At 47.4% G+C, this 26,886-nt stretch overlaps 1 protein-coding gene across 2 annotated transcripts; it reads right to left on the bottom strand.

Moving 5' to 3' along the window:
- Nucleotides 1-1,622: 1,622 nt before the first annotated feature.
- LOC122708805 (spermadhesin Z13) lies at nt 1,623-26,330 on the bottom strand. 2 transcript variants are annotated; one of them, XM_043925386.1, is made up of 5 exons: nt 26,256-26,301; nt 22,925-22,954; nt 21,761-21,896; nt 19,773-19,960; nt 18,494-18,591 (listed from the first exon to the last, which is right to left on the bottom strand). In XM_043925386.1, the coding sequence occupies exons 1-5, from the start codon at nt 26,299-26,301 to the stop codon at nt 18,584-18,586; spliced, it is 408 nt and encodes a 135-aa protein (XP_043781321.1). In that variant the 3' UTR covers nt 18,494-18,583. The 2 variants fall into 2 exon arrangements, with proteins under 2 accessions (XP_043781320.1, XP_043781321.1); XM_043925385.1 differs by lacking the exons at nt 18,494-18,591; nt 19,773-19,960; nt 21,761-21,896; nt 22,925-22,954 and adding exons at nt 1,623-2,163; nt 3,998-4,139; nt 4,959-4,988 and having other exon boundaries at nt 26,256-26,330.
- Nucleotides 26,331-26,886: the final 556 nt, after the last annotated feature.

Raw genomic sequence — 26,886 nt, 5'->3', positions numbered from 1 at the left:
AAAACGCAGTATCACCCAACTTTGATGAACCAACAAACAATGTGGGCTTTATGTTTTACTCTTTTCAGAACTTCAAAAGGAACCCTGATGCAGTACAAGTCATACTAGGGTAGGGGGAATCAAAGAGACACAACACATTCTCATCAAATATTCCTTACCATCAACCATGTTGCCAGAAAGTTTAGCAGAGAGTTGGGCCACATCTTGTTTCCGTTTCTGGGGAGGTTTTCATTGTGAAAGTGAGAGAAATAGTCAATAGGCACAATTCCTGTCTCTAGACAGGCCTCGGACAAAGGAGAATTCCTCTGGTTTTATGTTCATTATATAGGTGTTATGCAGGTATATAGATACATATGTAACCCAGAAGAAACAAGACACAGTCCTCAAAATTGCTTTTTTCCTCATTAATGTTTTGCTGAAAGTTTCCCCCACTTATCAGTTGGGAGAAAATGCTTATTGATTTGACTTACCCAAAGTCTATTTAAGTGGCTCTCCATCCCAGAGATTTGTGACATTTGCCTCATGCCTAAGGGCGGGCAAGCATTGCAAATGAAAACAACAGTCCTTGCAGATTTCAGGAATCAGCTGAGCAAGAGGAAAGACGTCCACTCCTCACCTGTCTGATCACATATTGACCCCATCCCTCCTTCTGTGTCTGTCCCAGTCGTCTGTCTCCTCCACGAAGGAAAGACTTCTTACTCCTGAGCTTTAAAAACTTGTCCATCGAGAGGTTGGATGGGATGGTGACTGCAGCCATGAAATTAAAAGACGCTTACTCCTGGGAAGGAAAGTTATGACCAACCTAGATAGCATATTAAAAAGCAGAGACATTACTTTGCCAACAAAGGTCCATCCAGGCAAGGCTGTGGTTTTTCCAGTAGTCATGTATGGATGTGAGAGCTGGACTGTGAAGAAATCTGAGCGCCGAAGAATTGATGCTTTTGAACTGTGGTGTTGGAGAAGACTCTTGAGAGTCCCTTGGACAGCAAGGAGATCCAACCAGTCCATCCTACAGGAGATCAGTCCTGGGTGTTCATTGGAAGGACTGATGCTGAAGCTGAAACTCTAATACTTTGGCCACTTCATATGAAGAGTTGACTCATTGGAAAAGACCCTGATGCTGGGAAAGATTGAAGGCAGGAGGAGAAGGGGACAACAGAGGATGAGATGGTTGAATGGTATCACCAACTCGATGGGCATGAGTTTGAGTAAACTCAGGGAGTTGGTGATGGACAGGGAGGCCTGGTGTGCTGCAATTCATGGGGTCGCAAAGAGTCGGACATGACTGAGCGACTGAACTGAACTGAACTGATACATATATATATATACATACATATATATCTGCTATATATCTACATATTTACTATACACCTATAGACCTGATATATATGTATTGTATATTCCCTGATGGCTCAATGTAAAGAATCCACCTGCAATGAAGGAGATGCAGGAGATGTGAGTTCAATCCCTGGGTCAGGAAGATCCCATAGAGGGAGCAATGGCAAACCACTCCAATATTCTTGCCTGTAAGACTCCTTGGACAGAGGAGCCTGGCGGTCAACAGTCCATTGGGTCGCAAAGAGTCAGACACAACTGAGCACACACATGCAATACTATCTGTACCTCAAATTTAAAATAAATTTATTGGAAAATGCCAAAGGGATTTTAAAAAGATCAAGAAGGGAAATTTTACATTTGGGAGGAAATTTTCACATCATCGAGATGAAAAATAAAATTTGTAAAAGAATTTTCATATCAGGACTTTCCAATTCAAAAACCCGGGGTTTGTAGAAAAGCTGAGATAGAACTGGTGGATGATTCTGGAGAGCTTCAGTGGGTCACCCTGCCTGTCACTCACCCCGTGATGGACAAGTTTATTTCAACAGTCACATAAGTACCACACACCTAGCTCCCGTGGAGCCATTCACGGACAGGGATGGGGCAGAGCAGCAGGTCTCTGCTGTCTAAAACCAACCCTAAAGCACACGGTGGAAAAGTAATAAGAAGACAGAGACAGGGTGGTTGGGCTTTCTTGTGTATTTGATGGTCATGATATTGGTAGAAGAGTTGTATTCCATGTACGAAGTTTCACAAATCTTCCATGAGCTAGAAGATTCTGGTGGCCCATCTATAATCTCCAGAGACTCTTTATCACAGTTGAGGCTGTTGGAGCAGAGGGAAAAGCAGGCATCAGCCTTTGGAATCGTGGTCCCTCCAGCAGGCAGCCTCCCCGCCTGGACCCGACCCAGTCACATAGCTTTTCTCACCAGACTTCTCAGGCCTGATGCCCACAGGGAAGGAGACTCACCCTTCTGGAGAGGGGCATCACCCAGGACCCTTCCCTCACACGACTCCACATCTCCCGGGAAGCCCCATTGATGGCTCAGGGAAGCCCACCCAGGCCTTTGGGATCAGGACCCACTGGAGGGCACAGTACGGCCAACCCCGAGGACTGTTTCCATGGATAAGCAGAGTCAGGTGAGGCTCAGATATGAGTGTGTGACTCCACTCCTGGTCCACCCTCTGCACCCCTAGCACAGGGGCCCAGGACCCCCTCTTGGCCTCCAGGATCTGCAGGGTGAGAGGGGCATTCAGCTCTCCCTGCTGTGGGCAAAGTGCATACACGGGTTGTCACACTCCTGCTGAGGTCTCCATCTCCTCCTCCTGCCCATCAGACCTGACCCCACCCTATCTTCCTCTCTCAGCCCCCAGCGTGTGTCCCACCCAGGAGGGAGGTTGGAGCCTCTCTGGGCTAAAATGAGACCTGGAAGGGACATCTCACCAGGACACACCCTTGACACTCTCTAAGTTAGTTTAGCTAACTTTTAGTTAGTTAGCTGTGCCCTCCTCTGTTTAGTTAGGTTGCTCTTAGACTGATTCCTTCCTTGGTGCCAAGGACAGTGAGAACAAAAATAAATCTCTGCAAAAGTGGAGAGGTCAATCAGGGGAAGTTTTTCATATAATCTATCCCTCTGACCATAATAGAAATATGATGCAGGAAATGCCTGCCTCCTTCAACCCTGGCGTGTGGTTTGGGTAGATGGTCTGAGCCCTGCAGTGAGGCAGGCATCTCTAGGTTGTCCTCCTCACACAGAGCAGCTCCTCCAACTAGTGGGAGATCTGACCTCATAGAAGGTCTGGAGGGACAGGGCCTTCGGTCACAAGATAACATCACCTGTCTCAACCACCACCCTGGACTGCATGTGGCCAGCCATAGAAATGTGGCTGCTGCGTTAGTATCTATGAAGACTAACCTGCTATAGAAGTGCTGTAATTTATTGCTATATTGGAAATGCTTTTTGTTGCCACATCATTTTGTTCACTTTTCCTGTTATCATTCACTCTTTCTTTCTTTCAATGGTTCATTCATTCATTTATTCATTCATTAGTTAAAAAATTATTCCCTGACCCCCCAAAGATTAGGCTGCTTTCTCTAGAGCAAATTTAGACATCAGCAGGAGTGATGTTATGCTGTCAATTCCCCCAGAGTTTTGCACGGATTAATGGATGGGGCACAAATCCGAGAAGGATCTGCCCAGCTGTGGACAGAGTCAGAGCAGGGGTTTCAGGTGTGATGGAAACGTTCTTCCTCCAGTGAAATCATGCACTAGGAAATGAGGACCCTAAGCAGCAGGTGGTGAGTCTGGGAGAGGCGGGAGGTGCCTTCCAGGCAGAGGGGACAGTGTGAGCAAAGGCTCAGAGCTGCCCGACAGTCTGGGGGGTCCACAGCTCAGAGTGTGCTGGCTCAGCTCAGAGATGGGGCAGGGGGAGAAGAGGTGAGAAGGGAGGGGAGATCGGGGTCCCCTGCAGGGATCTGAGAGCCATGCAAGGAGGGTCCGCTTTATGCAGAGGTCAGGGGGCCATGCAGGGTCACCAGCAGGAGTGAGCTGGAGTCAGGATGTGTCTGGATGTGTGTGCTGGGTGGTGCAGGGGGAAATGGAAGGGGCAAAGAGGGACACCTTCCCATAAAACCACAACATCAGCAAAGAACACTTACTAGAGATGGCGTACTTCCAAAAGAACTTTGTAACCTGGGTCCATGTTGATGATCCAGAGGCATTCCGTGTGCTGTCCCAGATAGGGGAGGATCACTCCAAATTCCTCTTCATAAAAGCCCCCACACAAATTTTTATCTTTAACTGAAGAGAGAATTCCAGGTGCCCAGGAGCAACACCAGGCCAGCAGGGAAGGTACCACCCCTGGGCGCCACACCACTGTACATGGTCCTAACTTCCCCTTCCGCCCATCACAAAGGAACCTCCAGGGTCTAAGTCTGGAGTCCCCTAAAAGTGAATCTTATCTTGTACTCGGCAGAACAGAGCAAACCCACGCACATGTTACTGCAATTTGCTCTGACACCTGAAAATAGAAGAACTTCACACTTGCATGATGAAACATTTTTCATCAAGTGAGGATAAAGTCACTACTTTCCTCAGGGGTGTTTATCATCAAAAGACTTCTTATTTGTAAAAAATGCTCAGCGAGTACCTGGGCCAGAAGTCACAGGGAAATCAATCGATCATCAATCGATCAATTATCAATCATCAGTCAGCCCTCTCATCAGGAGGAAGCCTGTCCCTCTGCCCAGCACCCCTCCTGATGCCAGCACACCCTCTGCCTGGACACGGTGATGCCCCTTCGCCCTCCAGGCTCTGGCCATCGGAGGCGGTTCCGTCATCCTGAGACACCTGTGCTGTGGACAGGAGGCTTTTGGGCTGTGGAGGAGGGAAGGTGGGGAGGGCAGGAGGAGCACGGTGGGAGTCACGAGAGGTCAGGGGGTATGGGACCCTAAGGACTGTTAAAACCGAGGCTGACAGTCAGCTCTGGAAATGCCAAGTTCCTTTGACCAAAATGGTGAACTGGTACCAGTGTTTCCGGGAGAGTTATTCAGACTGCAACCCCCAAGCACTTCTCTGTGTGATGAGCAGGAAAGGATGAAATAATATCTGTGCACTTACAGGGAAGCCCATCAGTTGAATCCAGTGTGGCTGAAAAACAAAACAACAACAACAACAAAAAAAACCCCAGAAAGTCAAGATGACAAGGTGGACGTTACGGAAGAGTCAAGCCTTTTGCAGAGACAATGCGGAGAAGGGCTGAGTCTCAAGGGAGGTGCAGAGCACAGACAGGAAAGCATGGCCGTCCTCGTCCCCGGGACGAACCTGGTCTCACAGGGGCAGGGCAGCATGGAGGTCTGGCCCTCCACCTTCGAGACTCCCTCATCCAGCTGCTTTCTCCTTGTCTCTCCAATTCCACCACGTCTTCTGTGATGCCCCCTCTCCGGAGCCAGAGGTCAGCACTCAGGATGCTGACCCACCTGTCCTGATTTCCCCAGGAATTTCCAGTCTGAGCATTGTAAGACCCTCTCCCGAGAAACCTCTCCAACCTGGTCACAACTAGACATTTCATCACTCTAATGAATGTGAACTGTTTGGACAATTCTTTACTGAGGTCAGTGACCAGTTTGAGGTTGAACAAAATGAAATTGATTTTCCACTGGAGAGAAGTGAACCATCTGAGTTTATGAAGTTTCACTGTATCAGGGAACTGAGTCTGGGGCTTGGGTCAAGGGTGCTGATCCAGCCCCTCAGGCTCCACCGTTGATGAGACCCTGGCTTGTCCTCACGATGTGACCAGTGGGTACAGATAGTACAGGAATCAGATGGCCCTGGGGCTCAGAGCTGCTCGGATGAGAGCTGGATGGCTTTAGACAAGGCATTTATTGTCACAAACCTCAGTCCATGCACCTGTAAACTGGAAATTTAATAGTAACAGCCTCCTTGGTTCCAGAGGACAGTCCACGCGTACACAGCTCAGCGTCCAGCCCAGAGAGGCTGTCCACTACGCTCCCCGCCACTGTCAAGCTCCCACCACATTTATCTCCTTCCCCATAGACACTGCTTTCCTCAGTAAATTGAAACCAACAAGTGCTCTGGAAGCTATGTGACCAGAGATGTCAACCAGGACACTGGGGTCCATCTCCAGCTGCCCGTCCTGAGTACTGAAGTGGCATAGGATTGGGGGCCACAGAGGAAACCTACCCACCCTGGAGTGTCCATCTCGTCTGCTCTGAAAAATACAAATCGAGGTTTCTCTGAAAGCAGATCTCAAGGGCAGAATCACACATCTTCCCATCATGGACCCACACGTACAGCGACCTCCTCTGATCTAGAATCTGAGGTCCCAGCTTTGAAGCCAGGGAACCAGCAGCCCCTTGGGGGAGTTCAGGACACGTCACCCCAAAACATGCCATCCTGATCTGTTGATTTGAACTGATGGTGCTTGAGAAACAGCAGGTGCAGGAAGGGCTCTGATGGACTGTTTCTACCTACAAGCTGCCCACAAAGTGTCCCAGGAGAGAACCGTGAGGCCCCCAGACTAGGGAGACGGGAAGGTCCTGATCACAGGAGACTGGGATAAATGCTAAGAGGGATCTGTGCTCACACGCTGACAGCACAAGCCCGTCCTTCCACCTGCCTCCCACCCGGCTCCTAGTCATGACCACAGTTGCCTGCAGGGGAGCAGGGGATGGGGAGGGAAGCAGAGTGTGGGCTGATGAAAAGAGCAGTCTGAGCAGAAAAGGGGAGAGAAGAGGGAAGGACAGAATGAGACCCACACAGAGCAAGGAAAGAAGGACACAGAGGCTTCCCTGAGGGCACAGCCGCCCCCTTCTTTCCCTCCAGCACCAAGAATCCTCATGGATCCCTCTGTGTTCAGTGCAGGCCCAGCGCCCAGCCCCCTGCAAGGCTAAGACCCCAGTCAGGACGTCCTCAGCCCTGCTGGGAGCTGCTGCTCCTGCTGGTCAACCCAGAGTTCGTGTTGCTGCCACATCTCCCTCCCGGGGGGCAGAGGCAGAGCACCCCATCTGTCCTGGGACTTCTCCAGGGGCCCCTGTTTCCCCTTGGATGCCCCTCCAATCAGATGCAGCCCGAGTCCCACCTCCAGCACCCACACCATCACACTTCCAAGACCCCTGCAAAGCTGCCCACAACTGGTTCACCTCGTCCAGGTCTGGACTGAGGACTGGCTGTCCCATCGGGCATCCCAGGGGCTATTGGCATAAGGGGAGGCAAAGGGCCCAGAAAACACATGTCAGAACAAGGAGGGAGGGCCCAGAAAATGTCTGAGAGTCATTATATGCTCAGCCGTGGGTCATGGCCATCCTGATGGACCCTCCTCCTCCAGGCCAGGCTGAGGGCGGCAACTCCTTGGAGGAGGGCGGCTTGCAGACCCTCTTCCGTGGCAACAAGCAAACTGCACAGAATCTCTAGGTGAACAGGAAGCAGAGAGGCCCCAGGGGCCAGGCTTTACCTGTGCTGAGCAGCAAGGCCCAAGGGAAGGCGCTGAACAGCTTCATCTTCACAGCCTGGCCCCGGCCTCAGCAGTGAGCCTGGCCCCGGAGGCCTGGGGCTATATACACACAGCGGCTGACACCTGATCTCCTCCTCCCCTGGAGCCCAGCCATGCAGGGCTGTGGGAACCCCGGGTTCTCTAGGAGAAGGGGACTGCCTGCTGCTTCCCCCCTTGTATTCACCAGAGATTTTCTGTGTCCATTCCCACCCGGACTGGGAAATGATGACCTGCTCCTTCTCTCCCTCTCCTGTCTTTGTGGTCCTCGATGGAGGCTGACAAATTAGCCACAGACCACCAGGATGCCCTGTTTGCAGGGCCCTCTTCCCTGGGATCCAGCTACCGCAAGTCCACCCCTGGTTCCTTCCTAAATCTCAATACGACTTGGATGGAGAGGAACTGAGACCCAGAGAGACCAAGGGACTTGCCCACATCCCAGGGCGCCAGTGGCAGAAGCAGGACCAGTCTGACGTCCTGGCTGCCTGGTCTTAAGAGCCCTCCTGCATCACTCAGGGCAAAGGCAGGTAAACAGACCCACCTCTGTGTGGGTCATGATTGGTGGGGCAGCTGGAGGACATGTTAGCCTGTGTGTGGTGTGTCCACAAGGGAGAAAGGTATGCACATGTTGACATTTGTTCTATTTTTATACCAAGACCCACATGGTTCAGATTAGTGAGGGTGTTACAGTTACAAGAACCCAGAAGAGCTCCTTGTTGAAAACATGCATCAGAATCTCAGCATGTGGAGGATGTATCAGCCAACTTTCTACCAGGTAATGAAAACCAAGGAAATGAAAACATGTCCACACAGAATACTGTGCATGAATATTCATAGTTGCCTTATTCATATCAAAGAGTGGTAAAAACCCAAATGTCCATCCGTTCATCGTCGAATGCATAAATTAAACAGGGTCTGTCTATACAACAGAAGTCATTCTCCCATTTAAAGGAACAGCAGTCCAATAGCATTTCAAGGACCATTACAATTACATACCAACCAGAACACAATGTCCGTATTCCTGACGTTACGCAACTCTGAATTTTATTAAATTTTTCAAAATTTCTGGCTGATTAAGAATGCTTATAAAACATCTTTTAAAATGTGCATTTCTCCAACTGCCAGTGAGTTTGGTCTCTTTTCCGTATGTCTCTAGCTCAGCTGTAGTCCTTTGGTGAAATGCCTGTTTGTGGTATCTTTGGGCCAGTTTGTATTACTATTGCATCACTCACTTTTCCTTATGGGTTGTAGAAACTTCCTGTTCTTTCTAAGTCATATCTTTCTTTACAGAAGCCCTAATGGGCTCACAGTGGGAGAAACATTCCACCTCCAGCAGAGCCCAGGGAAACTGCCTGAGCCAGCTGGTCATTCAAGCTCTCCTGGCTCTTGAATGGAGGAGGAGGCTGATTAGACAGGGTCTCCCTCTCAGAAAACAATGCTGGTTCTGCACCAGTGGTTAAGCTCCCTGGTTGTGACTACGATAACATGCAATAATTCCTCACAGTTCCCCTGCCATCTAGAATCTCTCTTTCTTAATCATTTCCAGATTCCTTTCACAGTCCCCTACACACAGAATGCTTCCTGGCCCTGGTCTGTGGAGAGGTCAAGAAGCTGCCCACGGATGGAAGTGCCTGGATGGAGGGAATGCAGGAACCATGGAAGGAAGGCAGTTCCTCATCTTACATCCGAGCCCAAGCAGCCTGTCTTCATCCTACGTCATCCCACATCAGGCCCACTGTCCTCCCCGGAAGTGTCCATGCAGGGCTGTGGCTGCCTGGGGGGAAAAAACCAACAGTTTCTTTTCTAGGGGCACTCAGGAATCAAAGTCTTAGGTTCCTAAATTCACAAGACCCTCTGGAGAAAATTTATGGGGTAACAGCAGCTTTTGAGGACTTCCGTCCCTCAGATGTTTGTCCCAAAGCTCACGTCTGGTTTCTGAGGCTCCTAAACAAGCCTGGTCTCCTGGCTTCTAAGCGCTTTCCCTTGGACTGCTCCCCTGCACGCTGTCCTCTCCTCTCCATGAGATGCACTGGATGTCTGCACCTGGCTCAGAGACCCTCTAAGTACCTCCCACTCCATCAGAGCTTCCCAGCGCTCTCTTTCTAGACCGTCCCGTGGGTAGGCATCGTCTCCTTCTCAGTGACCACGCTTTTATTCTCAGGGAGGAGCTGAAGGGTCTGCTGGGCATTTTGTAAGCTGCCTCCCCAGAACCACAGGTTTATTCAGTGTCTATTCCCCTTGGGTGTGCCACGGGCTTTGGGAGAAGCTGATCCCAGACCCAGCTCTGAGAACTGGCCTCAATGGTGAAGGAGGTGGTGTAAGTGTCCCCGGGAAGCTCCCTGTCCAGGTGATGGTGCAAGAATAAGCATGTCCCCAAGTGAAGGGACAGGGAAGGTCTGGCTGCAGGGGAGGTGGGAGAGGTCTGCTCCACGTCCTCCCAACTGAGGGTGAAGCCAAGTCACAAGGGAAGCAGCACAAGAGGATGGTGGGCTGCCAGTCCAGAGTCACTGGGCAAGCTCGCCCCAAAGCCCCTTCCCTTCCAGTTCCAGGAGGCACTGCCTGTCCTTGTGGTTGAAGGGGTTCGAGATGGCATGTCAGTCACTCGAAGGAGGAAATATCCTCACCCCTTCAAGGTGCCATGAATCCCAGAACAAAAAAGTGTTCCTAAAATTTCTTAGAGAGTCTTAAAAAAAGAAAAACTTTCTAGCCCCTTTTCGAAACCCCAAGCTGGCAAACCTGTTCCAGCTGTGTGTGTGTGTGTGTGGAGTAAAAGCAAAAATTTTAAATCCTGCAACAGAAAATTGACCAAGGGTGATGCCAGCCATTGTGTATTGCTTGTAATGTAATGGAATTCCTTCCAAAGACTCATCAGTAAAGAAGCCATCTTGCTGGACGTTTTTCATAGCTGCACTTTATGATGTTAAGCTTGTACCTGTCGGTGAGTAGTTTCTAAGAGTTTTATTTGACATCATTAATAGTTAACAGAATTTTGTTTCATTCGTTTTGAATATATTGATGTGTCATTATAGATTTTATATTTATTCTGTTAATGATAAGTTCCTCTAAATAGTTTTTTTTTAATTAATTAATTTATTTATTTCAGTGGGTTTTGTCATACATTGATATGAATCAGCCATAGATTTACACGTATTCCCCATCCCGATCCCCCCTCCCCCCACCCTCTCCACCCGATTCCTTTGGGTCTTCCCAGTGCACCAGGCCCGAGCACTTGTCTCATGCATCCCACCTGGGCTGGTGATCTGTTTCACCATAGATAATATACATGCTGTTCTTTCGCAACATCCCACCCTCACCTTCTCCCATAGAGTTCAAAAGTCTGTTCTGTACTTCTGTGTCTCTTTTTCTGTTTTGCATATAGGGTTATCGTTACCATCTTTCTAAATTCCATATATATGTGTTAGTATGCTGTAATGTTCTTTATCTTTCTGGCTTACTTCACTCTGTATAATGGGCTCCAGTTTCATCCATCTCATTAGAACTGATTCAAATGAATTCTTTTTAATGGCTGAGTAATATTCCATGGTGTATATGTACCACAGCTTCCTTATCCATTCATCTGCTGATGGGCATCTAGGTTGCTTCCATGTCCTGGCTATTATAAACAGTGCTGTGATGAACATTGGGGTGCACGTGTCTCTTTCAGATCTGGTTTCCTCAGTGTGTATGCCCAGAAGTGGGATTGCTGGGTCATATGGCAGTTCTATTTCCAGTTTTTTAAGGAATCTCCACACTGTTTTCCATAGCGGCTGTACTAGTTTGCATTCCCACCAACAGTGTAAGAGGGTTCCCTTTTCTCCACACCCTCTCCAGCATTTATTGCTTGTAGACTTTTGGATAGCAGCCATCCTGACTGGCGTGTAATGGTACCTCATTGTGGTTTTGATTTGCATTTCTCTGATAATGAGTGATGTTGAGCATCTTTTCATGTGTTTGTTAGCCATCTGTATGTCTTCTTTGGAGAAATGTCTGTTTAGTTCTTTGGCCCATTTTTTGATTGGGTCATTTATTTTTCTGGAATGGAGCTTCAAGAGTTGCTTGTATATTTTTGAGATTAATCCTTTGTCTGTTTCTTCATTTGCTATTATTTTCTCCCAATCTGAGGGCTGTCTTTTCACCTTACTTATAGTTTCCTTTGTAGTGCAAAAGCTTTTAAGTTTCATTAGGTCCCATTTGTTTCGTTTTGCTTTCATTTCCAATATTCTGGGAGGTGGGTCATAGAGGATCTTGCTGTGATTTATGTCGGAGAGTGTTTTGCCTATGTTCTCCTCTAGGAGTTTTATAGTTTCTGGTCTTACATTTAGATCTTTAATCCATTTTGAGTTTATTTTTGTGTATGGTGTTAGAAAGTGTTCTAGTTTCATTCTTTTACAAGTGGTTGACCAGCTTTCCCAGCACCACTTGTTAAAGAGGTTGTCTTTTTCCCATTGTATATCTTTACCTCCTTTGTCAAAGATAAGGTGTCCATAAGTTCGTGGATTTATCTCTGGGCTTTCTATTCTGTTCCATTGATCTATATTTCTGTCTTTGTGCCAGTACCATACTGTCTTGATGACTGTGGCTTTGTAGTAGAGTCTGAAGTCAGGCAGGTTGATTCCTCCAGTTCCATTCTTCTTTCTCAAGATTACTTTGGCTATTCGAGGTTTTTTGTATTTCCATACAAATTGTGAAATTATTTGTTCTAGTTCTGTGAAAAATACCGTTGGTAGCTTGATAGGGATTGAATTGAATCTATAGATTGCTTTGGGTAGAATAGCCATTTTGACAATATTGATTCTTCCAATCCATGAACACGGTATGTTTCTCCATCTGTTTGTGTCCTCTTTGATTTCTTTCATCAGTGTTTTATAGTTTTCTATGTATAGGTCTTTTGTTTCTTTAGGTAGATGTACTCCTAAGTATTTTATTCTTTTTGTTGCAATGGTGAATGGTATTGTTTCCTTAATTTCTCTTTCTGTTTTTTCATTGTTAGTATATAGGAATGCAAGGGATTTCTGTGTGTTAATTTTATATCCTGCAACTTTACTATATTCATTGATTAGCTCTAGTAATTTTCTGGAAGAGTCTTTAGGGTTTTCTATGTAGAGGATCATGTCATCTGCAAACAGCGAGAGTTTCACTTCTTCTTTTCCTATCTGGATTCCTTTTACTTCTTTTTCTGCTCTGATTGCTGTGGCCAAAACTTCCAACACTATGTTGAATAGTAGTGGTGAGAGTGGGCACCCTTGTCTTGTTCCTGATTTCAGCAGAAATGCTTTCAATTTTTCACCATTGAGGGTGATGCTTGCTGTGGGTTTGTCATATATAGCTTTTATTATGTTGAGGTATGTTCCTTCTATTCCTGCTTTCTGGAGAGTTTTAATCATAAATGAGTGTTGAATTTTGTCAAAGGCTTTCTCTGCATCTATTGAGATAATCATATGGTTTTTATCTTTCAATTTGTTAATGTGGTGTATTACATTGATTGATTTGCAGATATTAAAGAATCCTTGCATTCCTGGGATAAAGCCCACTTGGTCATGGTGTATGATTTTTTTAATATGTTGTTGGATTCTGTTTGCTAGAATTTTGTTAAGGATTTTTGCATCTATGTTCATCAGTGATATTGGCCTGTAGTTTTCTTTTTTTGTGGCATCTTTGTCTGGTTTTGGAATTAGGGTTATGGTGGCCTCATAGAATGAGTTTGGAAGTTTACCTTCCTCTGCAATTTTCTGGAAGAGTTTGAGTAAGATAGGTGTTAGCTCTTCTCTAAATTTTTGGTAGAATTCAGCAGTGAAGCCATCTGGTCCTGGGCTTTTGTTTGCTGGAAGATTTTTGATTACAGTTTCGATTTCCTTGCTTGTGATGGGTCTGTTAAGATCTTCTATTTCTTACTGGTTCAGTTTTGGAAAGTTACACTTTTCTAAGAATTTGTCCATTTCATCCAAGTTGTCCATTTTATTGGCATAGAGCTGCTGGTAGTAGTCTCTTATGATCCTTTGTATTTCAGTGTTGTCTGTTGTGATCTCTCCATTTTCATTTCTAATTTTGTTAATTTGGTTCTTCTCTCTTTGTTTCTTAATGAGTCTTGCTAATGGTTCGTCAATTTTGTTTATTGTTTCAAAAAACCAGCTATTAGCTTTGTTGATTTTTGCTATGGTCCCTTTAGTTTCTTTTGCATTTATTTCTGCCCTAATTTTTAAGATTTCTTTCCTTCTGCTAACTCTGGGGTTCTTCATTTCTTCCTTCTCTAATTGCTTTAGGTGTAGAGTTAGGTTATTTGGCTTTTTTCTTGTTTCTTGATGTAAGCCTGTAATGCTATGAACCTTCCCCTTAGCACTGCTTTTACAGTGTCCCATAGGTTTTGGGTTGTTGTGTTTTCACTTTCATTCATTTCTATACATATTTTGATTTCTTTTTTGATTTCTTCTATGATTTGTTGGTTATTCAGAAGCGTGTTATTTAGCCTCCATATGTTTGAATTTTTAACAATTTTTTTCCTGTAATTGAGATCTAATCTTACTGCACTGTGGTCAGAAAAGATGACTGGAATCTCTAAATAGATTTTTAGTGTATCGTTGTACTCTTGGAATAAATCCTTATGCTTTATGAATATTATCACTCTACTAAGTTCAATTTCTAAAACTGTATTCTATTTCATTTTTTGCTCTTATATTGACATCTGTGTTCTTGAATTAGATTGCATGAAGTTTTCTTTCCTGTACTGTTCTTTCCCGTTACTTGTATCAGATTATACTTACATCAGATTATTCTAAACTTATAAAATGAGCTGGGTACCGTTTTCACTTCCTCAAGATATTTTGGAAAGTTAAAGGTCACTGAAACAGTGATTTTCATTGTTAAACTCTCTGGAACTGTCAACTTTTTGATAAGAAATCTTCTCATTATTAATTCCATTTTTTTTTGTTTTTTGAATTATGACAGTAGAATAGCATATTTACAGGAGATTTGGAAAATGTAGAACAAAGTTTTATATAGGTTATGTTCAGCTCAGTCTAGAATGGAAGGAAATATGATTCCCCATGTTAACCTGTGTGAAGACTGGCTGGAAAGAAATGCAGTACTTTAGAGGATCATTGAAAATGCATGTGTGCATTCACTCATTCATTCAAGAATTGCAACTTGGACACTGGAGTCCCACAATGGTACAGCCACACAACTAATAAATGATAAGTTAAATGACCCAGGGATTTACACAAGGTAAGTTGGGGGCGGCGGGGGGAGGAGGAAGGAGCGAGATCCCTGCACCTAAGAGGTGTCAGGAAGGTGATAAGGTAACGTTAACCCTCTCTGAACCATGGTATCCTATATGGGGGGGTTCTGGCAGAGGGCGTGTGAGTCAAGAGGGTTGGACAGATGCAATCCTGGCAGACGAGATCGTGTGTCAAAGGCATGGAGTTGCCCAAAATTCTTCAGTCTCCAAAACTCAGTGTGTGATGGTCCAGCATTGAGAGGAGCAGAGGGGAAAAGAGGTGAGAAGGGAGGGAAGGTCAGAAAAGGAGAGATTTTGGAAAACTAGGCTAAGGTGGGTAAACTTTATCCTGAAGACAGAAATCCATAGGAGGGTTTTCAACAGGAAGTGCAAATGAAATCAGATGTGTTTAGATGCGTGTGCTGGATGGTGAACTGGAAGAGAGCAGGGTGGGATCTTTCTTAAAATCTACATCAGGAGAGAAACCTCACCTCCAGGGAACTCACTTGAGAAAGGGAGACCCCAACATGACTTTCTGAGCTGGTCTCATCAGGATGGTCCAGATAGACGTAGTGGTGCTCTCGAGGGAGTTGATAACCCTGCCCCAAGTCTGGGAAAAGACTCTACGTCCCCCAACTCTCCAAAGAGAACAAAATAACACAGAGGAGGATACGGGTGTGCCCTCATGTGTGGGATTTGTGTCACTCAGGCAGACATTATGCTTCTTGGTCCTCCTAACATCCTGGCCTCTGGTAAAATGCAACATCAAAACCTGAATCTGGGAATATTACTAAGCCATAAAAAGAACAAATTTGAATCAGTTCTAGAGAGGTGGATGAACCTAGAGCCTGTTATAGAGAGTGAAGAAAGTCAGAAAGGGAAAAGTAAATATTGTGTATTAGCACATATATATATGGGATTTAGCTCCGGAGGTCAGACGAGATTGGCCACGTTCAGGGTGTCATGGTGGCCGGGAGCCATTATGGGGGGTCCCAGCCGTGACGAGGTCATGAAGAAAATACCGGGCAGGCAAGGCCGTCCAGGACCCCATCCATGATGAGGTCACGAGGAAAGAACCTGACAGGCAAGGCTGTCTAGGATAAGGGACCCTCCAGGTTGACCTCGGCCTCTACCCCACCCTGTATCCTCCCCCCTTTTCTGCTGTTGTTCTTATTTGCCCTGCTGCAGATTCTTGTGTTGCCTGCCAAGAGCTCTCCTGCTCCTCTTTCACTGAATAAAGACCAACTTAAAAGCTAATTAATAAATCTCCTGGATGCTGGTACCCTATGAAGGGGCCAGGGATGAAGGAAATGCTTCAATTCAAACATTTTGCTGGCATTCTGGCTTGTTTGATAAATGTGTGATCTCATTGCACAAAATGCTCTTGATTGTCCTAAACATCCTAAGCACAGTACGCTAACAAAAGAAGCTATTAAGCATAGGCCCCTTCACGGGGTGAGAAAAGCCCCACAAATATTATAGCCACATATACGCCTAATAGAAAATAGTTTAGATAGAGATTAGCTGGTGACTTCTTGCAGGTAATTAACTTTTGGACTAAGAGCCTGTTTTGTGCCATATTTGCTGTTTTTGCAATCCTTTGCATTTCTGTTCTGTGAAAATGTAATCCTATCTATTTCCCTTGGAGATGACACCTAATAGAAAGAAAATAGATTAATCACAAAAAAGACAGGGTCGGCTACTGAAGTTGCTTAAAGTTGCACCAGGTGCAAACCATAAATTGTCAACAGGCCTGAAAGCCAAAAGATATTATACATAGAGATTAACCATTAAAAAGGCCCTAATAGGCACAGAGCCCTTTGGGGGGTGAAAAAGCCCTATTAGAAAATACAAAAAATATTGCTTTGAATGTGGTTATTAGATCAACGTTTGATTGATGTTAATGTGCTGAGGTTGTGCAGTGGAAACTATTATTAATATAGTTAAAGATATAGTAAAATAAGAGTTTGGCCCTAGTGTAAAAGCAATAAGATAATTGTTAATTTTAACCAAGAGTGCTAAACAGGGGCTGCCTCACCAGAGCCACAGAGTCTTTGTGTGTTAAACTTTTTAGATAAGTTTAGCTGAGAATTTCTGCAAAAAGACTGACTTTTATGTTAACAGGATTGTATTTCTATTATGTTACAACTTGCTGTACCATGAGATTGCCAACCTTCTGTTTTCTGCTAACCTCAAGGCCAGAAGATAATGTACAAAAAATCTATGGGAAAAGACTCTCATAAACAAAAAATATACAGAACACACCTGGTTTCGTGAAGGACAAGTTGATATAATGTTAAACTAAGTCTGTATGCTTATCTGCCCCTTAGAAATGTACCAATTTTAGGGTATAAAGGCAATGGTGAAAAATAAAGCAATTGCCAGACTCTGCCGCACCTTCCTGGTCTGATCTCTCTCTCTCTCTCTTTTTCTTTCTCTCTCTCTCTCTCATTCACCGACTCCATTCATCCTGAGGGTTCCCCTGGATCCTGCTGGGGCTGGATCCCGGCACACAGTCATATCAAACCCATCAGTCCTAAAGAAAATCAGTCCTGGATATTCATTGGAAGGACTGACGCTGAAGCTGAAGCCCCAATAATTTGGCCCCCTGATGTGAAGAACTGACTCATTGGAAAGAACTCTGAGGCTGGGAAAGACTGAAGGCAGGAGAAGGGAACAACAGGGGATGAGATGGCTGGATGGCATCACCGACTCAATGGACATGAGTTTGAGTAAACTCTGGGAGTTAGTGATGGATAGGGAGACCTGGCGTGCTGCAGTCCATGGGGTCTCAAAGAGTTGGCCACGACTGAGTGACTGAACTGAAACTGATGGAATTTGGTGCTTGGGCTCACATGGTAAAGACTCTGCCTGCTAATGCAGGAGACTGGGTCTCCTGGGTCTGGAAGATCCCCTGGAGAAGGGAATGGCAACCCACTCCAGTATTCTTGCCTGGAAAATTCCATGGACAGAGGAGTCTGGCAACCTACAGTCTGTGCATTTGCAAGGAGTTGCACATGACGCAGTGACTAATACTTTACTTATGGGATCTAGAAAAATGGTATAGATGAACCTAATGGAGATGCAGATATAGAGAATGGACTCGTGGACACAGCAGGAGAGGGAGAGAGTGGGATGAATGGAGAAAGTAGCATCAACATGTGCACACTATCATGTGTAAAATGCGTAGCTGGAGAGAAGTTGCTCTATAACACAGGGAGCCCAGTTGGTGCTCTGAGATGGCCTAGAGGGGCAGGATGGGGGAGGCGAGGGAGGCACACGGAGGAGGAGATAAACGTAAGATTATGGCGGATTCATGTCCTCTTACAGCAGAAACCAGCACAACATTGTAAACATTAAAAACCAACCAACCAACAAAAACCCCTGAATCTGATGATCCCACAAACAAAATATGTTTTACTCCTTGCAAAACTTTTTAAGACACCCCAATGTAGTTATAGTTGGCTAGTGGATATTAGAAGAAATTTAAGGCATTACCATCAAATATTCTTTATCATCAACCACATTGTCAGAAAGTTTAGCAGAAAGATGCTCAAATGTCTCTATTTTGTCTTAGCGGTTTATCTTGGGCAGGAGAGGGAAATAGTAAATAATGTAACTATCTGAAGACAGGCCTCAAAAAATAAAAACCCCTATGATTTTAAAGAACTTCAGAAGGGGTTCCTCTCATTCTCACTGATGTCTGATTCTCTAATCTGTGACATGAGGACATTTAGAGTAAAAGAACAAATCCAGACTCAGGTAAAGAGACGTTTTTCAGAATGATTATAATGACAACTGGAATGATCCAACCACAAGACTGGTAAGTACTGAAAACTCAGGAGTAAGGAATCTTTCTTTGCAGGGAAGATACAGAAGGATGGATGAGACAGGGTGGGACAAGCAGTTGTGATCAGACAGGTGGCCAGGACTTGTCTCTCCTCGTGGTCAGCTGATTCCAGAAGAGTCTTCCAGGAAGATTGTTTTCATCTGCAACACTTGTCCACTCTTCGGTGTGAGCACAGATCACGAAGCTGTGGATGGAGAACTTAACTAGTCAGTTACACAGGGCTTCCCTCATAGCTCAGTTGGTAAAGAATCCGCCTGCAATGCAGGAGACCCTGATTCTATTCCTGGGTTGGGAAAATACTCTGGAGAAGGGGTAGACTACCCACTCCAGTATTTGTGGGCTTCCCTTGTGGCTCGGGGAGCTTCGCTGGTGGCTCAGACGGTAAAAGCGTCTGCTTGCAATGCGGGAGACCTGGGTTTGATCCCTGGGACAGGAACATTCCCTGGAGATGTAAATGACAATACACTCCAGTATTCTTGCCTGGGAAATTCCATGCATGGAGGAACCACGGGGTCGCAAAGAGTCGGACATGATTGAGTGATTTCACTTTCACTTTCTTGCCCTTGTGGCTCAGCTGGTAAAGAATCCGCCTGCAATGCAGGAGACCTGGGTTCAATCCCTGGGTTGGTAAGATCACCTGGAGAAGGGAAAGGCTACCCACTCCAGTATGCTGGCCTAGAGAATTCCATGGACTGTATAATCCATGGGGTTGCAAAGAGTCAGACACAACTGAGCGACTTTCACTTCACTTCAATTAAACAAGCATTTTCTTCCCAGTGATAAGTGTGGGGAAAGTTTAACTGATCATTAATGAGAAAAAAGAAACAATTTTGAGAAACTGTGCTGATTTGCCCTAGGTGACACATGTATATATTTGTATGCATAAATATTTGGTGAACATAATATACATTTTGTGTAGTAAACGGTGAATATACATCCTGCTATATCTATGTACTAAGATATATATGTGCATTATATCTATATATCTGTTAAATATATACGTTTTATATAGTATCCTATGTGTAGTACACATTTTAAATATACGTGCTAGAAATCAAGAAAGAAATTTTCTACTTGGGAGGAATATGGGACATAATCAAAGGGAAGAGTAAAATTTGAAAAGAATTTTCACATGGGCCTTTCAAATTCCAGTGTCTCAGATGCAGAATGCTGGGAATGAGTGGGTGGATGTCTCCGGAGAGACTCACTGGGTCATGCTGACTCTCGCTCACCCAGTGACGGTCATGCAGAACTTAGATTCCACCTTATTTCAGCAGTCACGTAACAGCCACGTGCCCAAGTGGCCACAGAGCCGTGCGCGGACAGGAGAGGGTATGTCAGCAGACCCCTGCCCATCTCACCTACCTGAGGGACGCCCGTAGTAAAATATATCAAAAGAAGATACTGGCTGGTTGGAATTTCTGTAGTACTTCACGGTCATGACATTGGAAGAAGAACGAAATACCAGGCGTGCCCCTGAACAGAACTTCCCAAATGTAGTACTGTCTGGCAGCCCGTCTATGATTTCCACATCCTCTTCATTACAGTTGAGTCTGTTGGAGCAGTGGGAAGGGAAGACATCAGCCTTTGGAATCATGGTCCCTCCGGCAGGCAGCCTCCCCTGTCCAGACCCCACACAATCACAGAGCTTTGCTCACCAGACGTCCCAGGATGGTGCCCTCGGGGAGGGAGACTCACCCTTCTGGAGGAGGGGGTGGTGGTCACCCAGGACCCTCCCCACACCAGGGCTGCAGGTGACTCCTTGCCTCCTGGGCAGCCCCACTGCTGGGGCTCAGGGAAGCCCACCCAGGACTCTGGGGTCAGGAGCCACTGGACGGAGCAGTACAGTCAACCCTGAGGACCGTTTCCTTGGGCAACAAGAATGGAGTCAGGTGAGGCCCAGACAGGGGTGTGTGACTCCACTTCTGCTTCACCCTCTGCACCCCTGGCACAGGGGGCCCAGGACCCCTGCTTGGCCTCCAGGATCTGCAGAGGCGAGAGGGGCATCCAGCTCTCCCTGCTGTGGGCAAAGTGCACACACGGGTTGTCACACTCCTGCTGAGGTCTCTGCCTCCTCCTCCTGCCCATCAGACCTGACCCCACCCTGTCTTCCTCTCTCAGCCTCCAGCATGTGTCCCACCCAGGAGGGAGGTTGGAGCCTCTCTGGGTTAAAATGAGACCCGGAAGGGACATCTCACCAGGACACACACTCAGCTCCCTCTAGACTAGCTTGCTGTTGGACGGACTGATTCCTTCCTGGCCCCAAGGACAGTCATATCCAAGACTGGCCTTGGAGAGGGTCAAAGGGACAATAATGAAAACTTTTAGAATAATCTATCCCTCTGACTCTAACAGAAATGGTGATGCAGGAAATGCCTGCCTCCTTCAGCCCTGGCGTGTGGTTTGGGTAGATGGTCTGAGCCCGGCTGCAGGGCAGGCGTCTCCAGGTTGTCCTCCTCACACGGAGCAGCTCCTCCACCTAGTGGGAGACCTGACCTCATAGAAGGTCTGGAGGGACAGGGCCCTCAGTCACAAGATGATAGAACTAATCTCAGCCACCCCTGACAGTGAATTTTATTCCACAAATAATGAAACTGTCACTTCCAGGTTAAAATACATGAAGAATAGCCTGCTACAGAAATGCTGTAACTATTGCTACTTTGGAAATGCCTTCTGGAGCGTAATAACTTCATTCAAACTTTCAAACATTTATTAGATCTTTCAATCACGTATCCACTCCTAGGTAAAACAAACAAGCGATAGACACGCATCCTAGGAGAGACAAACTCAGACATCAGCAGGAGTGATGTTATGCTGTCAATTCCCCCAGAGTTTTGCACGGATTAATGGAAGGGGCACAAATCCGAGAAAGATCCGCCCAGCTGTGGACAGAGTCAGAGCAGGGGTTTCAGGTGTGATGGAAACGTTCTTCCTCCAGTGAAATCATGCACTAGGAAATGAGGACACTAAGCAGCAGGTGGTGAGTCTGGGAGAGGTGGAAGGTGCCTTCCAGGCAGAGGGGACAGTGTGAGCAAAGGCTCAGAGCTGCCCGACAGTCTGGGGGGGTCCACAGCTCAGAGTGTGCTGGCTCAGCTCAGAGAGGGGGCAGGGGGAGAAGAGGTGAGAAAGGAGGGGAGATCAGGGATCCCCTGGAGGGATCTGAAAGCCATGCAAGGAGGGTCCGCTTTATGCAGAGGGCAGGGGGCCATGCAGGGTCACCAGCAGGAGTGAGCTGGAGTCAGGATGTGTCCGGATGTGTGTGCTGGGTGGTGCAGGGGAAAGGGAAGGGGCAGAGAGGGACACCTTCCCATCAAAGTAGAGCATCAGCAAAGAACCCTCCACTGAGCACTGACCTGAGAAATGGAATTGTCAGTATAATTTGATAACCGCTCTTCATCTGGATGGTCCAGGTGCACTTTGGCTGCCATGAGAAGGCGCTGGAGATCCTCCCGGAGAGGCTTCTGCGGACGCCCCCACATTTCCTAGTGTCTACAACAGAAGCCAGCTTTCTTGCTGCCCAGAGGCTGTGACAACCCCTGGGTGGGGGCTGTACCATCCTCGGGCCCCAAACCATCATTACATCTTGTGATTTCCAGATTCCAGGAATCACAATTCGACAATGATCCAAGTCTAATGACCTCCAAAAATGTATTTTTAATGTTTTACTTTTTTAAACATTTTAAAAGGAACCATACCCATCACTGAAATTTGTTTTGACCCGTGAACACAGATATATTTAATCCCTCTTCAGCAAATAAATCTTTATTATCAACAGCATGGCCAGACTGGAGGTCAGAAGGTGCACACAAACCCCTCTTTCTGTCTCCTGCATGTCTCTTCCCAGTGAAGCCTGAGAAATGGCAAAGGCCTGAGGACCCCTCAGTGCCAAGAGAACCCATTCACTGTGCGGACCAGCAGGGGGCGCCAGGACCCACTCAGTGACGCCCGGGCTCCACATCTGTAGGAGAGGATAAAAAGAGCGCTTTCCTTCAGGCGTTTGGATCTAATGAGCTCCTGGTTGGAAGGTGCTCAGCCAGTGCCTGGGCCTGGAAACTTCTAGAGCACACGACCCGTCTCTGGTCAGCTGCACCCTCTGACCCGGTCCATCCCACTGCCCTCACGCCCTCTCCCTTCGAAGCTCTCATCTCTGACCCTGAAGACGGTGATGTGCCCCAGCCCTGCTGCCTCCAGCCATTAGGAGGCGGCTCCATCCTCCTGGACCACCTGCTCCATGGAGACGTGGCCCCTTCCTCCGCCCCCGAAGTGAGGCTTCTCCCGAGTTTGGAAGATGCGGTGGGGTGGAGAGAAGGAGTGAGGCAGAGCGGGGAGTCCTCAGAGGCCTGGAGAGACTGGAGTTAGGGATTGTGATGGCGGAGCCAGGCTGTGAAGTATAGAAAGCCATGTTCTTTTGGTAACGGGTACGTACGTTTCCCTTGTAGAGAAGCCGTGCACCTCAACTTTAAGGCCCATCTCTACGTGATGAGGGGAAGTGGTGAAATCATATCGTCTACACTTACCTTCATCCGATTCTGCTGAAACCAGTGTGGCTGAAAGGTGGCAAAACAGAAAAACATCGTGAAAATGAGAGGTTACAGAGCGGCCAGGGTAAGAGAATGGAAAACACATAACCCTGTGCGGACGAGCTGTGTGCCAAGGGATGGCACTGAGATGAGAGAGATGCTTTGCTGTCCTCCACCCTGGGGACCATCCTGGTCACACAGCGGAAGGGCAGAAGGAGCGCCCTCGATGTCTGGCCCATTCAGCTTGATGTCTTTGTTTTCCCCAGATCTACTCAGTTTAGGGCCAGTGTTCCCTCTCTGCAGCCAGAGTTGGAAGAGTCAGCTCCCAGGAAGGTGACCACCTTGTCCCTTTAGCCTTGGCACTATCCAGGTCTCAGCACTGAACCACCTTCTCCCAGAAAATGTCTCAATCCCAGCCAAACTAAGAGAGTAGTTCACCCAACTAGGATGTGAACGTTTCTTGTTCATCCTTTGGTGGTGAATTTGATGTTGGAGTGAACATTTTCAGTTAAGGAGAAGTGGGCCATCTTAATTTGTAGAAGGTTCACTGTATCAGGGACCTGAGTTAGGTGCATGGATCAGGGGCCCTGATTTCAATCACATGGCCTCCCAGGGTGGACCTGCACTGTGGCTTATCTTCATGATACAACGATCAGGCGTAGCAAAGCTTAAGAATTAGATGGCCCTGGGTCACAGCCCTGTGGGGGTGAGAGATGCATGGCTTTGGACAAGTTATTTTCTCTCCTTAAGCCTCAATCCATTAATCTCTAAAATGGACATTCAACAGTAAGAGTCTCGTTGGGTCCAGAGGACAGTCCACACATGCATAGTTCAGTGCCCGTCCCAGGGATGCTCCCCACTAGGTTACCTGCCACTCATTCATTTCCTTTCCCATAGAAACTGCTTTCCTTAGTAAACAGAAATCAACAAGTCCTCTGGAAGCTATTTGACCATAAATGTCAACCAGGACCCTGGGGTCCATCTCCACCTACCCTTCCTGAGTCTTGAAGTGTCATTGGATTGGGGGCACAGTTATTTTCAAATTTCTTTTGATACTGATTTCTAACATAATTCCACAGTGATAAGAGAACAGACTGTATGATTTCAAAAACTTTAGACCATGAAATTTTTGTACCTTGTTTTATGTCCCTGGATATGTTCCAGTGTCTCCTAGTTTATAGCCTATAGGAACCTGAATAGAATTGGTATCTTACTGTTGTGTGAAAACTGTATAAATCTTAATTATGTTGAATTGGTTCACAGGGCTTCTGAGGTCTGTTATATCCTTTTACTTCTCTGTATATTCATTCTATTAATTTTGAGAGTTTGATATTGAAACTCCAATGAAACATCTTATCTATTTTGAAAAATAATTGTAATAGATAGTGGAACTATATGTAACTTTGTTCTGTATTTTCCAAGTCTCCTGTAAAGGTGTTATCATACTTTCATAATTTAAAAAACAAAAATTAAAATATTAAAAAAAAGACAAACCTTCCCCACCCTGGGTCATCCATCACTGTCTGCTTAGGAAGATACACATGAAGGTCTGTCTGAGAGCAGGCCTCAAGGACAGAAGCAGAGATCATTCCTGTCCCTTCAGGTGACCTATCTGGCCTGGATCCACATGTATAGTGACCTCCTCTGATCTAGAGTCTGAGGTCCCGACTCTGAAGCAGGGGGACACACAGCCCCTTGTAGGAGCTCAAGACACATCACCCCAAAACTCGCCATCTTGATCTGTTGATGATTTGAAGTGAAGGCACTTGAGAAAGAGCAGAAGCCGGAGGGGCTCTGATGGACCCGCTTCTACCTGCAAGGTGCCCACGAAGTGTGCCAGGAGAAGGGCTGCCCCTCGCCACCCCCACCGCGGGCCAGGGAGACAGGAAGGTCCTCATCACGGGAGCCTGGGGTGGACCCTGAGGGGGGATGTGGGTGCACACACTGACTGCACGACCCTCGCTTCCGCTCGCCCCCGCTCACTCCTAGTCGTGACCCACCATTGACTGTAGGGAAAGAAACGGGGAGGGAAGAGAGAGCCTAGTCACGGGACAGCCCCTGACCAGAAGTGTGAGGGGCAAAGGTGAGCTGGAGGAAAAATAGGGAGAGGGGAGGGAAGCTGGGTGAGGAGAGAGGAAAAGAGGAGACGGACTGAAAAGGGCAGAGGAGGAAGGACAAAATGAGACAGACAGAGAGAACCAGGAAGGAGGAGACAGGGATTTCCCTGAAGAAATGGCTGCCTTCCTGTTCTTTCCCGCCAGCACTGGGAACCAGCATGAGTAGCGAGTCCCTCAGTCATGTCACACTCTTCGAGACACCACGGGCTGTTGCCTGCCAGGCTCCCGTATCCAAGGAATTTTCCAGGCAAGAATACTGGAGCGGGTTGCCATTGCCTTCTCCAAGGGATCTTCTCAACCCAGGGATCGAACCCGCATCTTTTGAGTTTCCTGCATTGGCAGGCAGACTCTTTACCACTAGCGCTACCCCAGGAGCCCAGACCAGCACGGGGCCCTCTGTGTTCAGTGCAGGCCCAACGCCTAGCCCCCTGAAGGACTATGACTACCTGTCAGGACATCCTCAACCCTGCTGGGAGCTGCTGCTCCTGCTGGTCATTCCTGAGCTCATGTTATTGCCATGTCTCCATCCCAGGAGCAGAGGCAGAGCACTCCCACCTCTCCAGGGGCTTCTCTAAGGGCCCCCACTTCCCTCTGGATGCCACCCTCCAATCAGGTCCAGCCAGGGTCCCACCTACAGCACCCACACTGTCACACCTCCAAGACCCCTGAAGAGCTGACCATGACTGGTTCACCTCATCCAGGTTTGGGTGAGGGCTGGCTGTCCCTCAGGGCATCCCAGGTGAGTGAAAGTCACTCAGTCGTGTCTGACTCTTTGCGACCCCATGGACTATACAGTCTTTGGAATTCTCCAGGCTAGAATACTAGAGTGGGTAGCCTTTCCCTTCTCCAGGGGATCTTCCCAACCCAGGGATCGAACCCAGGTCTCCCACATTGCAGGCAGATTCTTTACCAGCTAAGCCAGCAGGGAAGCATCCCAGGGGACATTGGTTAAGGCAGAGGGGGCTCAGGGAATGCATGCCAGAACAAGGATGGACAGCCCAGAAAATGCTTAAGAATCACCATATACTCAGTCCTGGGTCTTGGCCATCCTCCTGGACCTTCCTCCTCCAGGCCAGGCTGAGGGCGGCAACTCCTTGGAGGAGGGCGGCTTGCAGACCCTCTTCCGTGGCAACAAGCGAACTGCACAGAATCTCTAGGTGAACAGGAAGCAGAGAGGCCCCGGGGGCAGGGGGCTGGGGGCCAGGCTTTACCTGTGCTGAGCAGCAAGGCCCAAGGGATGGCGCTGAACAGCTTCATCTTCACAGCCTGGCCCCGGCCTCAGCAGTGAGCCTGGCCCCGGAGGCCTGGGGCTATATACACACAGCGGCTGACACCTGATCTCCTCCTCCCCTGGAGCCCAGCCATGCAGGGCTGTGGGAACCCCGGGTTCTCTAGGAGAAGGGGGCTGCCTGCTGCTTCCCCCCTTGTCTTCACCAGAGATTTTCTGTGTCCGTTCCCACCCGGACTGGGAAATGATGACCTGCTCCTTCCCTCCCTCTCCTGTCTTTGTGGTCCTCGATGGAGGCTGACAAATTAGCCACAGACCACCAGGATGCCCTGTTTGCAGGGCCCTCTTCCCTGGGGTCCAGCTACCACATGTCCACCCCTGGTTCCTTCCTAAATCTCAATACGACTTGGATGGAGAGGAACTGAGACCCAGAGAGACCAAGGGACTTGCCCACATCCCAGGGCGCCAGTGGCAGAAGCAGGACCAGTCTGACATCCTGGCTGCCTGGTCTTAAGAGCCCTCCTGCATCACTCAGGGCAAAGGCAGGTAAACAGACCCTCGTCTGGATGCCCTGTTTGCAGGGCCCTCTTCCCTGGGGTCCAGCTACAGCGTGT

This window comes from Cervus elaphus, chromosome 15 (genome assembly GCF_910594005.1).
Source record: "Cervus elaphus chromosome 15, mCerEla1.1, whole genome shotgun sequence".
Taxonomy (NCBI): Eukaryota; Metazoa; Chordata; class Mammalia; order Artiodactyla; family Cervidae; genus Cervus; species Cervus elaphus.
Note: the sequence above shows the minus strand (reverse complement) of the source record. Positions and strands in the feature narration are given on the sequence as shown.

Coding starts and splice junctions, on each gene's coding strand:
- LOC122708805 (XM_043925386.1), bottom strand. CDS start 26,301: ATGAAGCTGTTCAGCGCCATCCCTTGGGCCTTGCTGCTCAGCACAG. Junction 22,955..26,255: donor GGCCTTGCTGCTCAGCACAG/GTAAAGCCTGGC, acceptor GCCACCTTTCAG/CCACACTGGTTTCAGCAGAA. Junction 19,961..21,760: donor CTGACAATTCCATTTCTCAG/GTCAGTGCTCAG, acceptor CTGCTCCAACAG/ACTCAACTGTAATGAAGAGG.